The 20,661-nt window shown below is 54.2% G+C and overlaps 1 protein-coding gene across 1 annotated transcript in view; it reads left to right on the plus strand.

Annotated features, from left to right (window-relative positions):
• The window catches only part of RUNX3 (RUNX family transcription factor 3), a gene marked incomplete at both ends in the record, with an annotated part of 51,497 nt that overhangs the window by 18,662 nt on the left and 12,174 nt on the right, over positions 1–20,661 (plus strand). Inside the window, 2 exons of the mRNA XM_080921813.1 lie at positions 11,235–11,506; positions 13,730–13,886. Of these exons, the coding sequence (XP_080777939.1) occupies positions 11,235–11,506; positions 13,730–13,886 (429 nt within the window). The remainder of the gene's footprint in view (positions 1–11,234; positions 11,507–13,729; positions 13,887–20,661) is intronic.

Below are 20,661 nucleotides of genomic sequence, written 5' to 3' on the forward strand. Positions count from 1 at the left end.
AAGATTGGTGACCTCAGTTTGATCCCCGGGTCCTACATGGTGAAAGGAGAGAACCAACTCCCACAAGCTGAGCTGTCCTCTGACCTCCACACACATGCCAGAGCATGCGCGCGCGCGCGCACACACACACACACACACACACACACACACACAGATGTGATACAATTTTTAGTTAGAACTTTGTGTGTCCCAGAAGGAACCTGCCCATTAAGACCAGGAGAGTGCCATAACCTTCCTTAGACTCCCAGGTGATCGCTCAGTGCCCTGTCACCTCAACACACCCTCTGTGGACCTGTGTCTCCAGCAAGGTGAGCTGAACACAGGGGTATTCTGCCCAAACCCCTCTGTTCACTGTGGACCAACTGTCAGTCTCACATCTAAAACCTGGTCCTGGGACTCTTGGGTTCTTTTGTATATTTTGAGGGAAAGTCTGGGGTAGCTGAGAATGGCCTTGAACATCTGATCCTCCACTACCCCAACCCCGCCTCCGCCGAGATTACAGGCTTGAACCACCATCCCTAGTTTATTGGGAGCTGCTGAGCTTTGGACTCCGGGCTTCCTGGTGCAAGGCATCCCTACCAACTGAGCTACACCGGCAGCCCAGAACCAAGACAAGGAGTCCGCTCAGGCAGATTCCTTAACACAGGAGCAGCAGTATCTGGGGGCGGGGGAGGCGTCCTAAACCTATGTAGCACACAGCAGAAAAGGACAGTAAGGGAACACAATGTCCCACAGCCTTTCAGTAGCCCCGACATCCCTTCTGCCCAGTCTCCTGACCCTCTCGGGGTGTGGCACTGGCTGGCTGTGGGTCTCCAGCCTCCAGACCCTCCTCCCCACTGCCTGCGTGCCCCCTACTCCCTGTCCTCCCCAACATGCTGGGTGGCAAGGCTTTGCCACAACCACATGAAAAGCCATTTCCCCGGGGTGTCCCCACACCTGGGAAAGCCGGCAGAGCGCCCAGCCCGGCCCCGCCCCGCGGCTGGAACACCGGGCGAGATCAATGATGCCTGGCGGGGCGTCGCCACCTTGTTCCAATCAGGGCCGGGCGCCTTCCGCTGGGGACTGTGCCCAGCACCAGCCCAGATCCCCCCAGCCTCAGCAGCCGGTGACCCACAGGAGCCGCAGCCACCAGGCTCGGGCCACAAGTAGTACCCAGGCAGCGCCACCCGAATCCTTCCCCTCTTCAGCCTCAGTTTCCCCAACTTCCAGGAGCCTGAATCCTCCCCTGGTTCCCAGGGGGCACTAGATAAAAGACAGAAGGCACCCATGGCCAGATAGAGGATGGCAGGAGCCTGTGGGGGGAAAAGCTAGTGTCCTGCGGTGAGCTTAGCTACCAGCTCATGGCTCTTTAAATCTTCCCCAACCCTCAGGGCTCAACCCAAGTCACCTCTTCCAGGAGGCCCTTCCTGATTGCCCTAAGGCATTGGTGGCCACCCCTCAGCACCAATCATGGCTCATGACACATCTCTCTTCACCGTCTGTCTCGGTTAGGTCACAAGGCACTATCCTTGCAGGTCTTCTGTCTTCCCTACGCGCTGCCATCCCACATCCCAGCCCCCATGGCACACTACGTGTGCCCAGTGTTATAGGAAGTGGAAGTTAGTACCATCTTGTCACCTCCTTGTCCCTTTATCTGTCCTCCAACGGGAGCACACAGCTCCCGAGTCCAGGACTGTTAGCCCGGGCCCTGGAGACCAGGTCGGGATGAGGACCGACCAGGTCTGTACGCTTAAGGCTTTGATGGAGGTTCTGAGATAGTCTGGGGGAGAGACTCTGGGTCTGAGGACATTCGTAAGCATGCGAAAGTTCTGAGCATGTCACCCTATCACCAGTGAGACAGGAATGACAGAAACAAATGACAAAGGGCACCAGAGACTGTGGCCACAATGGTGGGGCAGGGTTTATAAGCCCACGCCAGCCCAGGGTTAGCTGCTCACATCCTCACGGCTTCCTCCCCAAGGGCCGTAGACACACTGAGAAGGGACAGCCAGCCGCTGAGCAGCTTCTCCTCCCCGGCCTTACCATCCACCCCTCCTGGCTTCCATCCCTGGGGTCCACTGTGGAGCCAAGGCCACAGACCGGCCCTGCTTCTGGAGAGCAGATTCAGCTCTGACACTTGATGCTATAAGTCACCACCTGTACCTCTACTTCCTCCTGTGAGAACGTGTGTGTGTGTGTGTGTGTGTGTGAGAGAGAGAGAGAGAGAGAGAGAGAGAAAGAGAGTGAGAGAGAGAGAGAGAGAGACAGAGACAGAGACAGAGAAAGAGACAGGGAGAGAGAGAAGCCTAAGGAAACTGAGGAAACTGAGACAAGTACTCGAAGCAGTCTGCAAATGTATATCTAGTGTATATAGTTAAGATGGAGGGTCCGTGGGTGGGTGGAGTTGGTGCATAGCGCACGGAGTCAACAGCCATTGAGATTCTCCATATCCCAGCCCCACCCTCCCAGGCTGAATTCCCAGGCTGAACTCACTGTCACCTGTGAAGGGAGGGCTGTTGGAGGGGTTTGTGGAGGTCGCAGGGAGCATGCTCAGTAGGCACTGGTCACCTGCTGGACACCAGGAGATGCCTGTGGGTGAGCCTGCTGCCGTGAGATGACTTTAGGAATTATCCGGCTAGCTCTGCTCTCTCTCTCAGCATCCTCTCCTTGAGTAGAGCCAAGCACTCACCGTCTCAGGTTCCCACCTCAGCATCCTGGGGTCACTGCCACAGAGGGTGCTTCAGAGATCTGAAAGTGAGTCAGGCATGGCGGTACACACCTGAGAGCTCAGGACCCAGGAGGTAGATGCAGGAGGATTGGGAGTTCTTCTCAGCAGCACAGTCGGTTCAAGGCCAGTTTGGGATATATGAGGCCCTCTCTTGATAACGATGATGATGATGATGATGATGATGATGATGATGATGATGATGATATTTATGACAGTCAAGGCTGAGGAGAAAATTTAGTCAGTAAAGTGTTTACCGTGCAAACATGAGGATTTGAGTTCGAGCCCTCAGAACCCGTGTTTTAAAAAAAAACAGGTATCTACAGTCTCAGTGTTGGGAAGGCAGAGACAGGAGGATGCCTGAGACTTCCTGGCCAAGCAATTTAGCACCAATAGCAAGCTCCAGGCCAATGAGAGATTCTATCTTTTTTTTTTAAAGTGGAAAGTAATTAACCTCTGACCTCCACAGGCATGTACACACATGTACATGTAAACAAACCTATGTGCACATGCAAATTGACACACATGTAACAAATACACAGAAATAAAAGGAACCTGTTCATCTAAAGAGGAATTCTTCCCTGGGGTGGCCTTTCTCCAGAACAAAGTCCACAGTTTGTCATGTGACATGGCTTCAGTAGTCTTCCCCACAGGAAGGTCCCTGGGGATGTCACAGGGCTTAACCAACAGGTTTAGCAATCCCCTGTCTCTGAGATATTTGCTATAGGAGCTGTGGTCTCTGAGCCCCCATGTGCCAGAGCCTCACACCCCATTTTAAATACAGGAATGTTCCCCTCTTTCAGGTGAGGGAGACAAAGATGAAGAAAAGAAATTGTCAATTTAAGCAGGAGCCCAGTGTCCAGCCCAGGCTGTTCTGCCATCTAGGACTGGAGGTGCCTGGAGGGTCTTGTTACCAATGAGTCACCTTTCTCTGAACCAGGCAGGTGGGCTGCTCTACACCCTGGGTCACTGTGGGGGTAGTGGGAAGCTCAGGTGCAGGGCTGGGGTCTCCTCCCATTCCACCTGCTAAACTGTTCACTCTCCCATTATGAAGACATGCAGCAGAGCCCTGGAAGTGCATGATGGGAAAGAAAAATGTCTTCATCCATGCATGTTGTTCTAATGAACCTCCTGAGCCAGGGTCACTTACTCTTAGTACTCCATAAATAGGACATCCAAAGTCAAGGCACTGCAGAGCTGTGGGGGCCTGGGTCCCATGATAGCCCCTGTCCCTATGTCCTCCAGGACAGCATAAGAAGGGCAGTCTCCTCGCTCCTATACAACCCGACAGTCTGCAGGCCACTGAGGCACAAGGCTTTCTTCCCAGAGACTTTACCTAAGGCCGCACAGTTCAGAGGAAGTCTCCAGGGAACTGGGGCCATGCAGACCACAGTTGGGATCCTTAACGCCTGTCAGGTACTGTGGCTGTGACTTCCACGATTGGCACTTGGGGTTCCTGACAGACCAGCGTGACTGTGGACATGGGATGAAAACTGCTCCGAGTCAGTCAGTTCCAGAGCCAGGGTCTTGTCAGCAGCACCTTGTGTGACCTGGGCAATTCCACAGTCTTTCCTATCTCTTAGTGACTCTAGCCATGGGACGGAAAAATGAACACCTCTACTGCAGGTGGATACATTCCAGGTCTCTTAGGGATGAGGTAGGAGACAAGCCACCGTGTCCCTGAAAGAGAGCCCAAGACCCAGAGAAGGAAAAACACTGATGGCCTTTGACTCTGTTCTACATCCCAGGCTCATGCCAACGACTCACACTGAGGTTTATAAAGAACACAGTTATAGATCTAACCCCCAGCCCAGCCCAGCAGACACGGGCCGGGTCCTCGCTAACCAGGCTCTTCCCAGTTGTACTTCCTATTAGAAGGGGGGGAGCCTGACTGCGCGCATGCGCGCCTGGCCCAGCAAATGAGGAACACTGCAAAAGGTAGAGTGGTTAGGGGCACCAGGTAAGAGTGACAGCCCGCAGTCGGAGACAGAAGGTACTCGAAGCAAACTAGCCAGCCAGACAAACTGTATGGTGAGCTCTGGCTTCCGTGGAGAGACCCTGCCTCTGTGAGTAAGGTGGAGAGTAAACAAGGAAGGTTTCCTGGCGTCAACCTTGAGCCTCTGCATGCCTATACACAAAGAAATATACACAAACACACACAGGCACAAGCATACACACACACACACACACACACACACTCCTCACTTTTGAGTCTGAGAGACCTGAGTTCAAATCGTGACTTCTTTGGCATATGATGCCCGTGAGCTTCTGTTCATTCCACAAGTAGTTTTGAAGTTCACCTAAGCTACTATAAGCAACAGGAACAACGCCCTTCCACCCGACAGGCCGAGTCACAGCAAGGGGTAGGTACCTGGCCCATGAGAGCTCTGTAGCCAGGAATGTGGCCATACAATCTGGGGGACCCCATGAAAAATATAATACGTATCCTTGTTTAAAAACATACTAAAACTTTCAAAGTTGCGGTGACAGAGCATGCGTTCAACACAATGCATTCCCTTCCGAGGAGTAAGGGCCCTACGACATGGTACAGGTCACACCCTTGGGTGCTGGCACTACCTCAGAGGCAGCCAGGGAGCTGAGACCCAGCCCAGGTGGAAGGGCTGAGGCTCTTTTCCCTCGCAGCTAAAGGCCTTACACTGGGGCCAACCCTGTTCCCTGAGCTGCCTGTGGCTAAGAGGGTGACCGCTGGGCCCTGCCACTGTCGGTGGCCATGGAGGAAGCATAAAGACCCGACTGTTCTCTACCTCGGAACGCCTGTTTTTATCTCACGCCATGCATACAGTATACAGCTGCTTTCTTTCCGCAGAGGGCTGCATTTTTTTTTCTTTTCCAAGGGCGACGCTGCAAAGCCATGTGGCTTTTATTGCTGGCAAGAATGTCTGCCGCGTTCCTCCGCACCACATAAATGGAGCCGTCATCTTCAGCCTTGTGAGGCCATCGGCCTCTGAGATTAATTAAAGTTTCACAAGGACTGACAGGCATTAAGACCTTTTTGGAGAGGTGGAAAATCCCTAATAGGACCCTGTGGCCCAGGCACTGCTGGGTGGGCTTTGGGGACAAGGAGGCCACAGCCTACAGGAACCGAAGATCTGGGGACCCAGCCAGCAGGTGGTGGCAGCACAAGGTCCCCAGACACTACCCTGGCCTAAGCTGTGATCTCAACAGACCCTTCCTTCCCTGGGCCTTGGTTCTGCTATTTGACAATGTCGGAATTTTGAATTTGATGTCTTAGGGGCCTCATGAGTGACTAGAATTCTGAAGCCAACCCCAGAATTCTGGATCTAGGAATCTAATTCTGCCCCATGGCTGTCATCTCTCAAATCTGATTCTGCTCCCCAAGACAAGCAGAGTAGCAAGGAACATGGGCTCTGGGGTCAGGATGCCTGGATGGAATCCCAGCTCTGTGGTTTCCCGCCTGTGTTACTTTTCGAAAGTTTGTTAACCTCTCTGGGCTTCTGTTTTCCTCTTGTAAAATGGACATGATGACAAAGACCCCGGAAAAAAAAATGTTTCAAGGTGGTGTAAGTGAGCATGGGGTATAGAATGTGACAGAGGTGACTGTCACACAGAAGTGATCTTCCTGTCCCTGCCCACTACAGCAGTTGCTGAGGGAGCAGGTAGTCATGAGCTGAGAGAAAAGGACAGATTTTTGTCAGGGGCCTTCTTGGGCTCCAGGTGCACAGAGGTTGTCCCTGCTGTGATAGAGCCAGCCAAGAGGGCTCTGCTGAGGATTCCTGGAGAGGCTGAGCGTGCTCAGCGGGTGGTTTGAGAACAATAACTCTCAATGCCTGCCCACACAGCAGCCATGGGGGTCAGAGTCTATACTGCCTGCCAGGTTGGAACAACTCCCTCCAGATATAGAGGCTACAGAGCTTCCTTTCCACCCCCAAGACCCAATGAGTTCCCTTGAGACTGACTTTCTCCTCACAGATAATCTGCATCCAGAAAGACAGATAGGAGGGGCTGGGAATCCCTGATCCCCTAAAAGGTGTCTGGACTCTGAGAGTGCAGAAATGACTTGTAGGTTTTGATCACAGACAAAACCTGTCTGGTGTCCCTTGGGCTGGAGAGCCGGCTGGAACCCAGGATGGGAACTTGAGACCGGAAGGAAGCAACCATCTTTGGTCCTTCCTGGTCCCTGTTGCCTGTTGCACCCTCTCTCCCTCCCTTGGGCAGCTGAAGGAGGCCCCTTCTTAGGACCTTAGAGCACAGCATTCAACAGGGGTAAGTAAGCTCAGCCCTGGCTGCACTCTCCTCAGCCTTTCTGGGGACACTTTCTGTGTCCTCCAGGTGTGAAGGGTCCTCTGATACCCTTTTCTGAATGGGTTAAGCATCTATAGGGGATTGCAGTCTTATCTCAAATGCCAGCAGCCTGGTTCTTAGTCAGGCCTCAGCCAAGGCTGGGACTGGTCTTCTAGCCCAACCCATTTCAGACCAGCACTACCCCCCACCCCCCAGCAATGACAGAGCCTGGAAAGATGTCCCAGCTCCCAGCTCTCCCTCCCTCACTCGCTCTAAGTTGGTTCTTGTCCTGTAATTGGAAAATACACCTACCCACTTCGGATCCTCCCCTTCCTCCCCTCAAGTCTCCCATGAGAGGTGACCCGGGAGTTGGGACCACTGAGGAGAGATCGCCACCTTTCAGGAGACTGCTTCCCAATTTAGTTACAGTGCTGTGATCTACTGCTGGTTCCGACAGGTTCAGTCGGTGTGCGCAGTCAGGGTACATGACATCTTTTGTATTTTGATATTTTACATCGTGTATGTAACTACACATGTCTAAAAACAGGATGCAGAGCGGTTTACTCACAGCTTTTTCTGGCTTTCTCTTTCTCAGCAGAGTGGGGAGGGAGGCACTGCCCCTCTCCTCCCAGCAAGAACCCCTGGACCCCTCCCTCCACAAGAAAGAGTGTTAGAAAGACATCCTGTAAGAGCTCTGGAGGACTAAGTTGAAGACAGGATTCACACTGGGTACCAGGACCAGAGTGGAGAAATCCAGTTTCTAGAAGGAACAGATACCTGTGGGGGAGAGGAAGGGACTATGGTATTCATGGTGATGGTCACTTACTACTTAGGTCAGGGCTGCTTGTTGGAGGGCGGTGGTGAGGGTCTGGGAACCTGGAAGGCAAGAAGGCCCTTAAAGGTTTCCTTCAGTGTTGGCTCTATATAAAGACAGGCACCAGACAGCAGGTAGCCCTCAGCCCAGCCTAGAAGGAAGGAGGAGCAAGATGACCATAGTCATGGCCACAGTCATAGCCCAGGCTGAGTCCTGGCAAGCCCTGTGGAAACTACAACCAGACGAATGCTTCACAGTTGAGGGTGTGACACTTGCCAAGGACAGTTGGCATGATAGAGCATCTTTCTGTGCTAAGACGGTGCCAAGTACTTTACCCATGATCACATATACAGCTCTTTTCCCCTGTACAGATAAAAGGAAGGCTCGGGGATATTGATGCAGGGTCTCTGGACCAGAGGGATGGAGAAAGCCGACTTAAGAATGAACCAGAGAAGACCTGGGAAACAATGTTCCAAAACCCTACCCTTCCCAGACTCCAGACTCCCAAGGAATCAGGCCCACTCAGTCCTTTTCCTCAGAGACAGAGGCAACGCTGCACAGCCAAGAAGCCATTAGAGCCTTCTCTTAGGTGGGGGTTCCTCTCGGGAAAAGGACCTGCTGTGGATGCCCCAGGCTGGTCCAATTTACCCTGCAATGAACATATAGGTGAGGGAGGAATTCTGATCCCTACTTCCTGTCCCGGTAGGGGACACTGTGAGGTGCACTTAGACGGGGCATTTGAAAGAAGGCTGACGGCTGTCCGTTGGTGGGGCAGAAAGGGAGACAGAACACATGTATGCACGGTGGGGAAGGGAGAGGGTGCGATGGGTCCTGGTTGGTGGCAGCAGCTCTCTTGGTCTGAAATTTTGACAATAGTTCTGGGTTTGTCGGTCCAGAGAAGAAGGAAGTGAATTGGATTTTAGACAGGTATAAGGATGAAAGTCTGCGCCTTCTGTCCTGTCCTCAGAATGGAACAGAGCTAAGGAAAGCATGCGGTGCGGTTCTGTTGAAGAGAGAGTTCTGCTGGTCAGGCCCTTCGTTGTCTGAGACTCCGGGGAAGGGCATCTCCTCCTGAGAACCCGGGCAGGCAGCCCTCGGCCTAACACCATGCCCCCCGTTTATCTGATATGTGAGCACAGGTACAATGAGGATTCAGGCACGCACACTCCAGAAACTAGCTCTTCTCCCCGCTCCCCCAGCCCCGGTCAGTGGCTTGGAAAACCTGGGCTGCAACGGTGCAGGGGAACCTCTCTGTGCGCTGCGTCTGGTCGGACGACTGAGCAGCCAGCAAGGCACCAGCGCCAACTAGTGGTCGGTTCCTGTCACTGCTTCAGCCCGGGCGACACTGCACCCGCGACCTCGGGCTCCGAACTCAGAGCCAGCACTTCCCCAACCCTTGGTTCTGGTCCCACACCGGGCTGGCGTCTTCGGAGGGTTTTAGCTGAGTCCGGGTCCAGGTTCAGATGTCAGATCTTCCCTGTAGCCCCCCTGTCTAGAGACCTGGTTACTAATTGTAAGGTCAGAAAGAGAAATCAGACGGAGGGACTTTGGGGCAGATGCAAAGTGGAATCACTCGAGAAATCGAATTCACACATCACAGAGGCGGCCAGTCACGGCCGACAGTCGCTCGAGGGCAGAATAGGCGGCATGTCGCAGGTCTGGGTCCTACCTGGTGGCTAGCGGTACTCCCTTTCCAGGGGAGCCCCCTGAGGGCCCATGCTCCAGGGCCAGGCTCCCTGGATCCCCTCTGGTCCTGAGGCTGTTTCTATAGCGGCCCAAGGCCTAGTGATGGGCAAAAAAAAGGTCCAGTAAGGCACCTTCGCTGTCCTTGCTTCCCTGGTGGCCTGAGGCGCTGGCATAAGGCCCGGAGAGGGGCAGAAGACAATTCTCCGGGGCGCTAGACTCAGCACTGAGCAGGTCCCCCACTGTCGTACACCCAGGGCCTGATTTCGTTTTTTGACAAAATGGAGTGTGCTAGCCTGAGGTCAGAGCCAGGCTGAGGTCTTGACGCCATCGCCGCCGTCGGACCCTAGATTGTGTCGCGTCTGGGACGTGGAACTGGTCGTTGTAGACAGGACCACTGCCACTGGCAACGAAAATGCAGTCGAATTTCCATAGCTCCGAGGGAAACACGTGCTTTCGTTGTCGCCGTCTAGGGAGTGCACAGGAGGGCGTGGAGGGGGGGAGCAGCGCAGCCCTCAGTAACTGTGGATTCTTTAGTTATATGTTTGTGCACTGCACCAGGCTTAGGAGACAGGACAGGGAAGCGTTGGTGTCAGCGAAGCCCAGGATGGGCTGGACCACCAGGCATGACAAACAACGGAGACCCCAGGGCTGATTTCCCACAGGGCACCTGACCGCGCACTAGGGCCAACCAGACGACGGCTCGGCCCTGGGAGGACCCCTTTCCATCCACAGGGAGAAAGCAGTCCGGCTGCTCGCTAAGCCACCGACAGCTTTCTTTCTGTCACAGACCCGCATCTAATTCCAGTATGCCTGGAAGGTGGCTGCATGCGTGTGGGGTGGGGTGGGGTGATTCCAAAAAGCACACCGTTGTAGGCCCTGTTGTATTTTTCAAAGAGCCACGAGCTGTCACGACAGAACAATTCCACGAGGCCTGCGCGATCCTGAAACTAGTTTTGAGTGGGCAGGAACAGGGCGCTTGCCCCCACCCCACTGCTGGTCCGTGTGGCAACCCTCACTCTGTCTGCCTCGAAGGTTGACACAGAGGCCAAGGCCGCGCAGAGCTGTGGAATCCCTCGTGGGGTGAAAGTTCTAGGGTCAAAATCGTTTGTGGAGTGGAGGGAGTGAGTGAGGAACCAGTCTTGGGTGTCACCGCGGCGACCAGCTGAGGGTGCAGGTTCCGGGCTGCGGTGGCCAGAGTTGAAGCAGCCAGACTGCGACTCGAGGGAGGGGAACCGAGGCGCAGCCAGGAGGCTGAACCCGGATTTCTGCCCAGGTCGCAGCGGCCGCTCCTGACTCCCGGGGACCGCGGCTCCCCGCGCGGCTCCCGGGACGCGGGTGTCTTAGACCCTCCGGGGCGGAGCCTGGCCCTTGCTTGGCTCGCGCGGGCCCGAGCCACCCGGTCCTCCAAGGCGAACCCCTAGCCTGGGGGGCTGCGATTGGCTGCGCCCCGCGTCGCTCGCACGGCCCCGCCCCGAGGCCCCGGGTACTAACCCCGCGCGGGCGGCCGCGGCATCGCCACTTGATTCTCTAGGATCCCGGCTGGGGCCGCGGCCGCCGAGTCCGTGGGGCGGCCGCGCGCGCGGGATGCGGGACTAGCGGGCGCGCGGCCGACCGTCGGGGCGTCCCCCCCCAACCTCCCGGCAACGCCCCACCCCCCAGCCCCCCCTCCCGCGCTGGCCGGGCCCCGAGCCGCCGCCTTCCCGCCTCCCGCTTCCCGCGGCTGCGGCCGCTCGCGCCCTGACGGCCGCGGCATGCGTATTCCCGTAGACCCGAGCACCAGCCGCCGCTTCACTCCCCCCTCCACGGCCTTCCCCTGCGGCGGCGGCGGCGGCGGAGGCAAGATGGGCGAGAACAGCGGCGCGCTGAGCGCGCAGGCGGCCGCGGGCCCCGGCGGCCGCACCCGGCCCGAAGTGCGCTCGATGGTGGACGTGCTGGCCGACCACGCGGGAGAGCTCGTGCGCACCGACAGCCCCAACTTCCTCTGCTCCGTGCTGCCCTCGCACTGGCGCTGCAACAAGACGCTGCCGGTCGCTTTCAAGGTGAGTGTAGGGGACCCCCCCCCATCGGAACGGGAGGCCATCCCCTCCCTCCTGGGCACCCCCAATGCGGGAGCCCAGACCGGGGAGGACTTGGGGAGCATCTAGCTGGTAGGACATGGGGGGGATGTCACCCAGCTGGCGAGACACCGGCGCACCCGGGCGCCCCTATTGCAGGATCCCACTCCCGGAAGAACCCTCCCTGGAATCCAGGGGACCCGCAATAAGAGCCCAGACACCAGAGAACATGGGAGGCACCGGGGTGGGTGAAAAGGGGGTCACCCGGCTAGCAGGACACAGGGGTGCCTGGTCACCCACGCTGCAGGAGCCCAGGCCCGGCAGAACATGAAAGGAACCTGGGTGTCCCCGCTGCCCGAGCTCGGGTCCAGAGAGAAATATGGTGTACATCAGTCAGGGAAGGTACCAGGAGGATGTCCAGGAGAACCGGGCGTGGGGGGTACTCCGGCCGCTCCCACTACAAGAGCCAGTACCCGGAACCCCAGGTTGGGAACCGTACACCGCGGCCTCGCTGCCCGCAGGACACGGAAACTTGGGGCGCTCCTTCACGGTTGCACTGACAGTTTGGAGGGGCCATACCCCGCTCCACCTGGCCTTCGCAGGGCCCTGCAGAGTGTGGCGGCGTGGAAACCGGAGGAATGGGGCTTCCAGATTCTTTGGCACAGCCTAACCCGTAACCGGGATGAGGAGGGCCGGCGCTGGGCGAGGACCCCGGAGGTGTGGGATGCAGAGGGCGAGGAGGGCCTGGCCTACCCCGCGGCGCCGCGCCTCCTGCTCGGCTGCTGAAACACTTCCTTCCCACTCGCTCAACCAAGGCGGCTGAAATTTTGCACCGGGCGACCGTAGGCTGGTCCTAAAGGGCTGCCTCTGGCATAAATCAGCATCCCGAATGACAGGCAGACTTGGGGAGTGCCTCCATCCTGGTAGTCCTGAGTCCTTCGGAGAATTTTTTTTCCAACTATACCAGGGATAGGCAACTGTTTCATTTTCTTCTTTCTTTCTTTCTTTCTTTTTTTTTTTTTTTTCCTTTTTGTAAGGGGGGCAGCCAGATGAAACGAAAACGCCTTGGTTTTCCCCTAAACCTCTCGCAGCTGCCGTGAGAAAGGGCAGGGTAGGAAGGGCCAGCGGCTGGGGAGGTAATGATGCCCGAGGTGGCTGGAAACGCCCGCTGCTAGCAGCGGAGGCCCTCCTTGCTCCCATTAAGACTTCAAATTGGAGGGGGGGGGGGAGAAGACTAGTGACTCTTTGAGGTCTCCCGGGTGACATCTTAAAATACCAGTGGGGAAACTCTCCCGGGGAGGAGGGGGAGGAGGGGAGAAGGGGAGGAGGGGGAGGAGGCCCGTGTGACTGTAATCGTCAGATCGGAGGTTTTACTGTCACTTGGAGCTTAAAAGGAATCTTTGAAATTAAAAGAAGACAGGATGTTGACAGGAAATCTGGCCTTTTTAATCAGACCCCAAACATTTTCTCCTTGAAATCTTTACCATCTGGATCTCCCGTCCCTGCACACGGCAGCCACGTTTAAATGGCTGTGACTCTGTTTAAAGTCTGGTTCAAAAGGCATCTGCCTCTTGATTCGCCTTGGGTGGGAAGGAGGGGGGAGAGATGACATTTTAAGGGACATCTCCTCCACCCACCCATCCAACCGTTCCCAGCAGGTACAAGCTCAGTTATCCAAACCACCTTGTCCTCTTCCCCGGGGTTTTCTGGATCAACTTGCAAAACACCAGTTTGTTTTGCATTTTGCATTTTCTCTGCATAACGAATCCAGGCTCTGGTGAGGCCATTTAACTGGGCCTTGGTCACACTGCAGGGCCAAATTTCGTACCTCAAAGGGCCAATGCCTTAACTGACTGCAAGGAGTAGCCCCATTATTAAGGCTGCTGATTGTTTGGCCAAGAGCAGTTTCATCTCCTTTCCGCCCTGCCCTTACCTGAGACCTTGCTGATTGATAACTCTGACTTAGACTTAATTTAATAAAAACGGATGCTTTCTTGGGGCTCTCGTCAAACCACTGGACCCACGATCTGGGTATGAAGGGTAGAGAGAGTTTATCATTTGGGTCTGGCTGTGTTGGGAATGGATCCACACACCGTTAAGCCACTTCCAACCCTGACTCGGAACTCCTCAGGAAGCCTGGGACCTAGACAGGCAGCCTCGTGAGCCCCTCCTTTCGGCCTCTCTAAGCGGTCCTCTTTCCTCACTCAGGTGGTGGCACTAGGGGATGTGCCTGATGGAACGGTGGTGACCGTGATGGCTGGCAATGACGAGAACTACTCCGCTGAGCTGCGCAACGCTTCCGCCGTCATGAAGAACCAAGTGGCCAGGTTCAACGACCTTCGCTTCGTGGGCCGCAGTGGGCGAGGTGAGCAGGAGGGACTCTGGGATGGCAAAGGTGGGGATCGGGATTGAGGAAAGCCTCTGCGTCTCAGCACGATCCCCAGAAACAGCTCTGCAGGCCCCGGTGCTTTCTGATAGCGGGTCTCCCTCCGCTAGGCAGTACACCGCCCTTTTATGTGGATGTGTCTGCGATCTCTTATTAGTAAAGGAGAGTTTCCTCTCCGGTTCTAGGGTTTAGCAACTTCTGAAGCCTCTGGCGCTCTTTCCCCCTTACCATCTGCGGATCTCACAAAAGATGCTGAGGGAGGTCCCTGAACGCACCAGCTCAAGCAGGGTGTAGACGACTTTCAACTGGAGCTGAGGCATCCCAGCCACTCTCCCCGGGGGTCCGAGCCCGAGCCCTCTGTGGCTTCCAGGGGCACCCGCCCCCGCCCCGCCCCCACAGTTCTGGGTTTCTTCGGATACTCTCAAAAAGAGAATTCTGAGTGGGGTGACGGCTATTGTGCACCGTGTAGCCCCAGGCTCACGCTGGCTGACCTGCCCCAGTCTGATCCACCCCGGTAGTAACAAGAAAGCAGGACCAGACGCCTCAGTGGCTGCCGCCAGGGGCTGTTGAGTGGGAGGTTGCTGGGACCCGAAACCCGTCATCACGTAACTCTGGGGTGGAGGAGCCCTCCCGGTTCCCGTGCCCTGGGGCTAGGAGGATCTGCGGCTCTAAGACTAGCCCGCCCTGCAGAGAAGTGACTGCGCCTTGAAGGCTGAACTGTCACCTTCCCAAGCTCTGGGAGCCCTCCAGGGTTAGGAAGTGAGCCATTCCTGGCTGCGATGGCTGGGGCAAAATGGTGCTTTTCAACACCAATAAACAAGACCTTCTCAAGGTTGGCATTCTCTGGGAGCTGCCAGCCTGCTCCCACCGGGCATCTGGGCACCATTTTGTGCGCTGCAGCCGTTCGGTATATACATACAAATGTCAAACATATTTTTTACTTTTCGGCATTAATTAAAACCAGGGCGTTATTTGCATGTAATAACTGTTTACTTGTTACTTTTTATGAAACTGAAATAGTTTACATTCTTTCAAACATTTCCTGTTCCTGTTGGCTCCCTTCCCCACGCACAGATTTCTTTCAAACGTAGCCCTTAACTGGTTACAGGTTGATGGGTGGAAAATGTTTGCTTTTATGAATTAAGCTTTCGTTGCTGCTCCTAATTAGTCTCCAAGCCCCCTTTGTCATCCCCAGTCCCTGAGCCCTTTGCAACTCAATCGAAGGTCTGCCCTGAGTGGCGCTTCACTGTGTAGGGTCCAGGTGACGGGGGAGGGGGCACATTATAGCATCGTCCCTAGGGAAGTTGGTGGGAAGTGGAGTGGGTTCCCTGAACCCCACAAGGCACCAGGCACTCAAAGCTTCCTTCTCCCTCCATACTTCTCAATCTCCTGGGAGATCGCAGAGGGGGAGGAAAGAGGGGGATGCTGGTCCTCTAACTTACTGTAGCCTCTCTGCCACTAAGAAGTATTTTTGCTTTATTTATTTTGAGGCTGTCTCACATCGGGTGTAGGGTGGCCTGGAGTTTGTTATGTGGTCAAGATTAACCCCAGATTTTCCATACTGCCTCAGCCTTCCAAGTGCTAGGATCGCAGGTGTGTGCTACCAGCGTGCACAGATGATCCCTTGGTGAATTATACCACCCAGACCCAAGGCCCCTCAAAGAGAGATCCATTCCTAAGGTGGCACTGAACTGCATGCTCTTGGATCTTTTGGTCCCGGAAGAGAGGAGGAAGCTCCGTGACAACATCCCTATGCCCACAGAACTCTGGACTGAGCTCTTGGCTCCTGGTTTTCCAGTCTGAGCTAAGGCAGAGGACCTTGGCTTGAGTACCGAACCAGCTAGGGACTTGCTGGATGACATTAGGAAACTGACTTTAACCTCTCTGTGCCTCCATTTCCTTATCCGTGAGATGGGGGGGTGATAATCGCACATTTTAATGAGATCTGGGGTGGATTAAAAGACACTAGAATAAATGTCTGAGTTCTCAGATACTGAGGTACATGGTAGAGATTTTGTTCACTGAATGGTTGGCACTGGAAGGGCCTTTGAGGTCTCTTTGAGCACTGCCGCTCACCGACTCCCTGATTGCAGTGTGGTTTGGCCGGGGGTGGGGGAAACCCAGAAGGTGGAGGTGCTGGTGTGAGGAGGACATGAGGAGATCCAGAGTGCAGTGGTGCCATACTCTGCCATGCCTGTCCCCACGACTGGGAAATTCCTGCCTGAGGACCTGCCTCTGACTGACACTGAGCTGATTTCTGTCTGAATCCCAGAACACTTTCCAAAAAGGAAAGGCATGCATCATCAGTACCCCTGCATGCACCAGTATCACCCCCCTACTCTCAGGTGTGAATGGGAAGGAGGATTAGCTAGCCAGCACCTCAGCCATCCAGAACCCCTCCCTGCCCTCAGTGCCTCCATCTGCACCTTAGCTTCCTCCAGGACCACCGCTCACCTTCTACGGGCAAGTCCTGGATCTCTGTCATTTGGTAGTAGCTCTGGATGCAGATTTGAATATGTAAATGACCCCGTGAGACTCCACCTCTTCAACATGGGCAGTGGGGCATCAAACTCTTCACAGAAGCCCCTCAACACAGGAGGACAGGACTCAGAGTGAGAGTGTGACCTAGTGTGAGCCAGGATTTGCTGGAAATAAGGAAATTCTCTACAGAGTAGTGCACAGGGTTTTGGGGAAAGCGTGTTCTGTTTTGGCTTTTTCAACAAAGCTGGGTATCAAAGCCCAGCCCTGACTCATGCTGGCCACACATCTACCACTGAGCCACATCCACATGCCCTCAGAGGGAAACAAAACAAAACCTCCATCCTCTGAAAACTCCAGTCGTTATCAGAAAAGCCCACAATTTTGCTTTAATTTAGGTAAAACTGGGTTAAGTTCGTGGCTTGGGAAGGTTTTTTTTTTTGTTGTTTTCGGTGGTAGTTTGTTTTTTAAAGTACATGTTTCCCTCCTAGAAAAAATTAATTCTTTGTGGCCCTATGCAGTGCTGGGTTTGTATGTGCTCACACACAAACACACACACACACACAAACACACTCATCTGTCCACATGTGTATTAACTCTAGTGAGCACACATCCACCCAAGGGCTGGTGTTCTCCTGGCTCTACACCAGGGCAAATTCCCAGCTCGTCTTCTAAAAGACGAAGTAACCACCGGCCTAGGCACAGAGGAGTCTCTCAGCACCTTGTCATTCACTGGCTAAGAAACAGCAGAAGTGTGTGGAGAGAGGTTTGGGGTGGGAGCTGTAGGCGCAGGCTGCTGGGACCACTAGACAGGGGATAAACATGTCTTGCTGAAGGGGTGGGGTATGGAGCTGAAGCGAGGTCCCAGGAGTCCAGGCAGTTCCCTGTGGGCCGGGCTTATCACTGTCATACTTTCTGACCCACTTGAGACTGCTGATTGGCCAGAGCTTCACACACCTGAATAGGACAGCCTTCCTACCCTCAGCCACAACCCTCCCACCCCCCACCAGCTCAGCCAGCCCACATAGTTTCTTGATTGCCATGGTTGCTAGGCTCCTGCCCAGCCATCCACCCTCCTGCCTCTTCCTCTCAGCTTCCTGAATCAGAGAAATGCTCACACTAGGCAGCACCAAGTGGGGGACTGAGAACTTGGGGCAGCTTGCTCCACCCATCTTTCTCAAGGTCTCTTGCTCTTGGCCCCAAACCTGATGTTCTGACTCCCTTTCTGCTCTGTGAGTGGTTGAGAAGGCAAGGAGCTACTGAGATCTGCTGGTGACCTCTAGAGTGGTATGTGATTTGTTCCCTGGGGTAGGATGGGAGGGAGTGGTAGATGTTTAGCTGTATGTGTGCGATTATGGGTCCTGCCTGGATACTGTGTGATCTGGGCAACCACAGCTCCTCTGTGAGCCTCAGTCTTTGCATCTGGAAAATGGGTGCCTTTAAAATAGTTAATTCAGTCTGTACCATACACCGGGTCACATCCTGGGGACTGAGGGTAGGGTTGGGGAGAGATAGGGTAAACACTCTGGCTCCTATGATCTTAGCACCTAGGAGAGAGAGAGAGAAAGGGAGAGAGAGAGAGAGAGAGAGAGAGAGAGAGAAAGTAAGTAAGCAGGCAAATTCTGAAGTAAACTTTGCAAGAGGCACATGGAGCTGCAGAGGGAACAGCTTTAGCCGTGCAGGAGAGGATCATGGCATATTGGCGTTCTGTGGGACAGATCCTGTCGTAAGCTCTAGCAGTGTTGCCGGCGATGGCCATAGCGTTGGCTTTATGAGAAACACCGAGAGCAAACAGAGACCTTTCTAAGGACTGTACGTGATCTGTAAACGTCTGTGTGGCTTGGTGACAAGGTCACGGCCGTGCTCATTATGCTTCTGAGGCTTGTGGCTTGCACTCTGGCTTGAGAGAGGCTCTTCCAGTTAGGGGTTGGGGACAATACTATCGCAAATTTTCCTGCCCCAGGTCTCTGGCCCACTCTATGCTAAGAAGGGTCAACCACAGAGGCCAAACTGAAAATCTTCACTCTGTTTGAGGGTTTTGGCCCTGGGTTCCATCCCCAGGGCTTACAGCATTCTAGACAAACCTTCTACCACTGAAGTCACCACCACCACCCTCTGTCTTCTGAAATGTCACCTTTAAATAAAGTAACTAGGGAAAGTCCTCAGTGGAAAGACGGCTCTCCAGTACAGACTTAGTCCTCAGTCTGGAGCCCTGGCAGCTGAGGGTCCCGGTATCAGTCAGACAGACACTCCAGCTTCCCCTTAGTGCACCTATGGTTGGGAGAAGGAGTCTAAGAGAGAAATGACCTCATAATGAGAAGGCAGAGAGAGAGAGAGAGAGAGAGAGAGAGTCCCCAAGGGAAGTGGGAAGGAATCTGAAGCCACCTGCCCTGTGTCTCCCCAGACTGTCTGCAATTCTCTTTCCAGAAATCAAGCAAATGGTCTCTGGCCTAAGGATGGGGGGGGGGGCAAGCTGGCTTTCCTAACACAAACCTCCAAGGATAAATGCCTTAATGTTTGTGTCCTGGGCTCTGCTGGCCGCCTCAGGGTCCTTCTTCCAGTGCTGGCTCTATTTCCCAGGGTGCTCTGTGCTCTCCCAGAAGCCCTTGAGTTTGAGGCTCAGCTGGCTGCCTGGCCTGGCTGCTGCCTTAGCCTTGCTCAGACGTCTCCTATTTCTGGGACTAGAATTTTCCCTTGAGCAAAGAGAACAATAAGATTGTCCGTGTCCTCTTGTACAGCAGGACTGTGAAAACCAGTCCTCTCCTTAGGGCACCATTATCATGACCTCTCCAGGGTATCCTCCAGGGTGTCTCTGGGGGCCACTCCAAAGAGGCACAAATGTCTGGACTTGGGCTGCCCAGGGAGAGTCCCCAAGACTCTAACTCGGGTTGAGAGTCAATCGGCAGAAGCAAAGCTGGAAGAGGGGAAATCAGGCTTGGAGGTCTGTGGAGTCCCATCCTGTCCCCACCCACCCAGGCTCATCTTAAATGGAAACAGTGCTGCCCTAGACCTTGGGGAAACAGGCAGAGACACAGAGCCCTGGACACAGACAGTGTACATCATGATAGAATGATTTAGATGGTAGAAAAATCAAGCTGGCCCTTTAATGTCCCTTCACCTTAGGCCTTGTTCGCCAGTCAGAGCCTTCACGGTAGAGTGTGCTGAAAGTACACCTTCGTCTATTTCCTGCCTGAGGAGGCCTCTAACATGGACAGTAGAGGCCACCAATGAGAAAGAGAACGAGAGGGGGAGGGGAGAAGGAGAGGGAGGGGAGAAGGAGAGGGAGGGAGAGAGAGAGAGACCAGAGTGTGAGGGAGGGCTGAAGTTAGAAATCAGACTGTGGTAGCTACCACTCAGAAAGCCCATAGCTGTGAACAGCTAGCTTCAGATGGAGCAATAGTCAAAGGCCCTCAAGCCCCAGTGGGAAAGTCTCGAGAACAGGAGGTGGTGCTGTGTGCTGGATTCTGGTGACGGGGAGTGACCAAAGACAAAGTTTCAGTCTCACTAATACAAGAGAGACAAACAAAATCAAGAGAAACTGAAGACCTTCCGTTGTGATAGATAGAAGCCAAGTGGCATTTGGGTGATGTGTGGCTTCACGTCACTCATGATGAGGTCTGTGTCCCAAGAGAGTCAAGATTGGCCCCTACAAACTCATCCCAGGCCTCTGAGGTGACACAGTCTCTCAGTACCTCTTGCAACTTGCTGGGAGGAAGTCTACAGAGAAGAGATGTAGAGAGATTTTGACACATGGAAGGTCATATTTTAAACGGTAAGGAGGAAAATAAAAGCCAAAAATGTATTATTTTAAAAGATTTTCCCCTCTGAGGAATTTTGAATGGAGACATTGAAGCCAATGTCTACCTAAAAATAGAACAGGGTTCTGGAAAAGAACAGGGTTCTGGAAATAACAGTTGTGTCTACAGCTCCCAGGTTGGCCCTCTCACAGTTTGGGCTGCACACAACAGCAAAAACTTAACATGACAGAAGGGGGTGGACCAATCAAAGCTGAGACTTCTGCCAGGGGAATACTTAGCAGCCATTAAAAATTGAAGTGTATGGGCTGGAGAGATGGCTCAGTGGTTAAGAGCACTGACTGCTCTTCCAGAGGTTCTGAGTTCAACTCCCAGCAACCACATGGTGGCTCACAACCATCTGTAATGGAATCTGACGCCCTCTTCTGGTGTGTCTGAGGACAGATACAGTGTACTCATAAACATAAAATAAATCATTTTTTTTTTTTTTTTTTTTACAAAATTGAAGTTTCCATAAAGAA

The sequence above is a fragment of the Micromys minutus genome (genome assembly GCF_963924665.1).
Source record: "Micromys minutus genome assembly, chromosome: 9".
Lineage (NCBI taxonomy): Eukaryota > Metazoa > Chordata > Mammalia > Rodentia > Muridae > Micromys > Micromys minutus.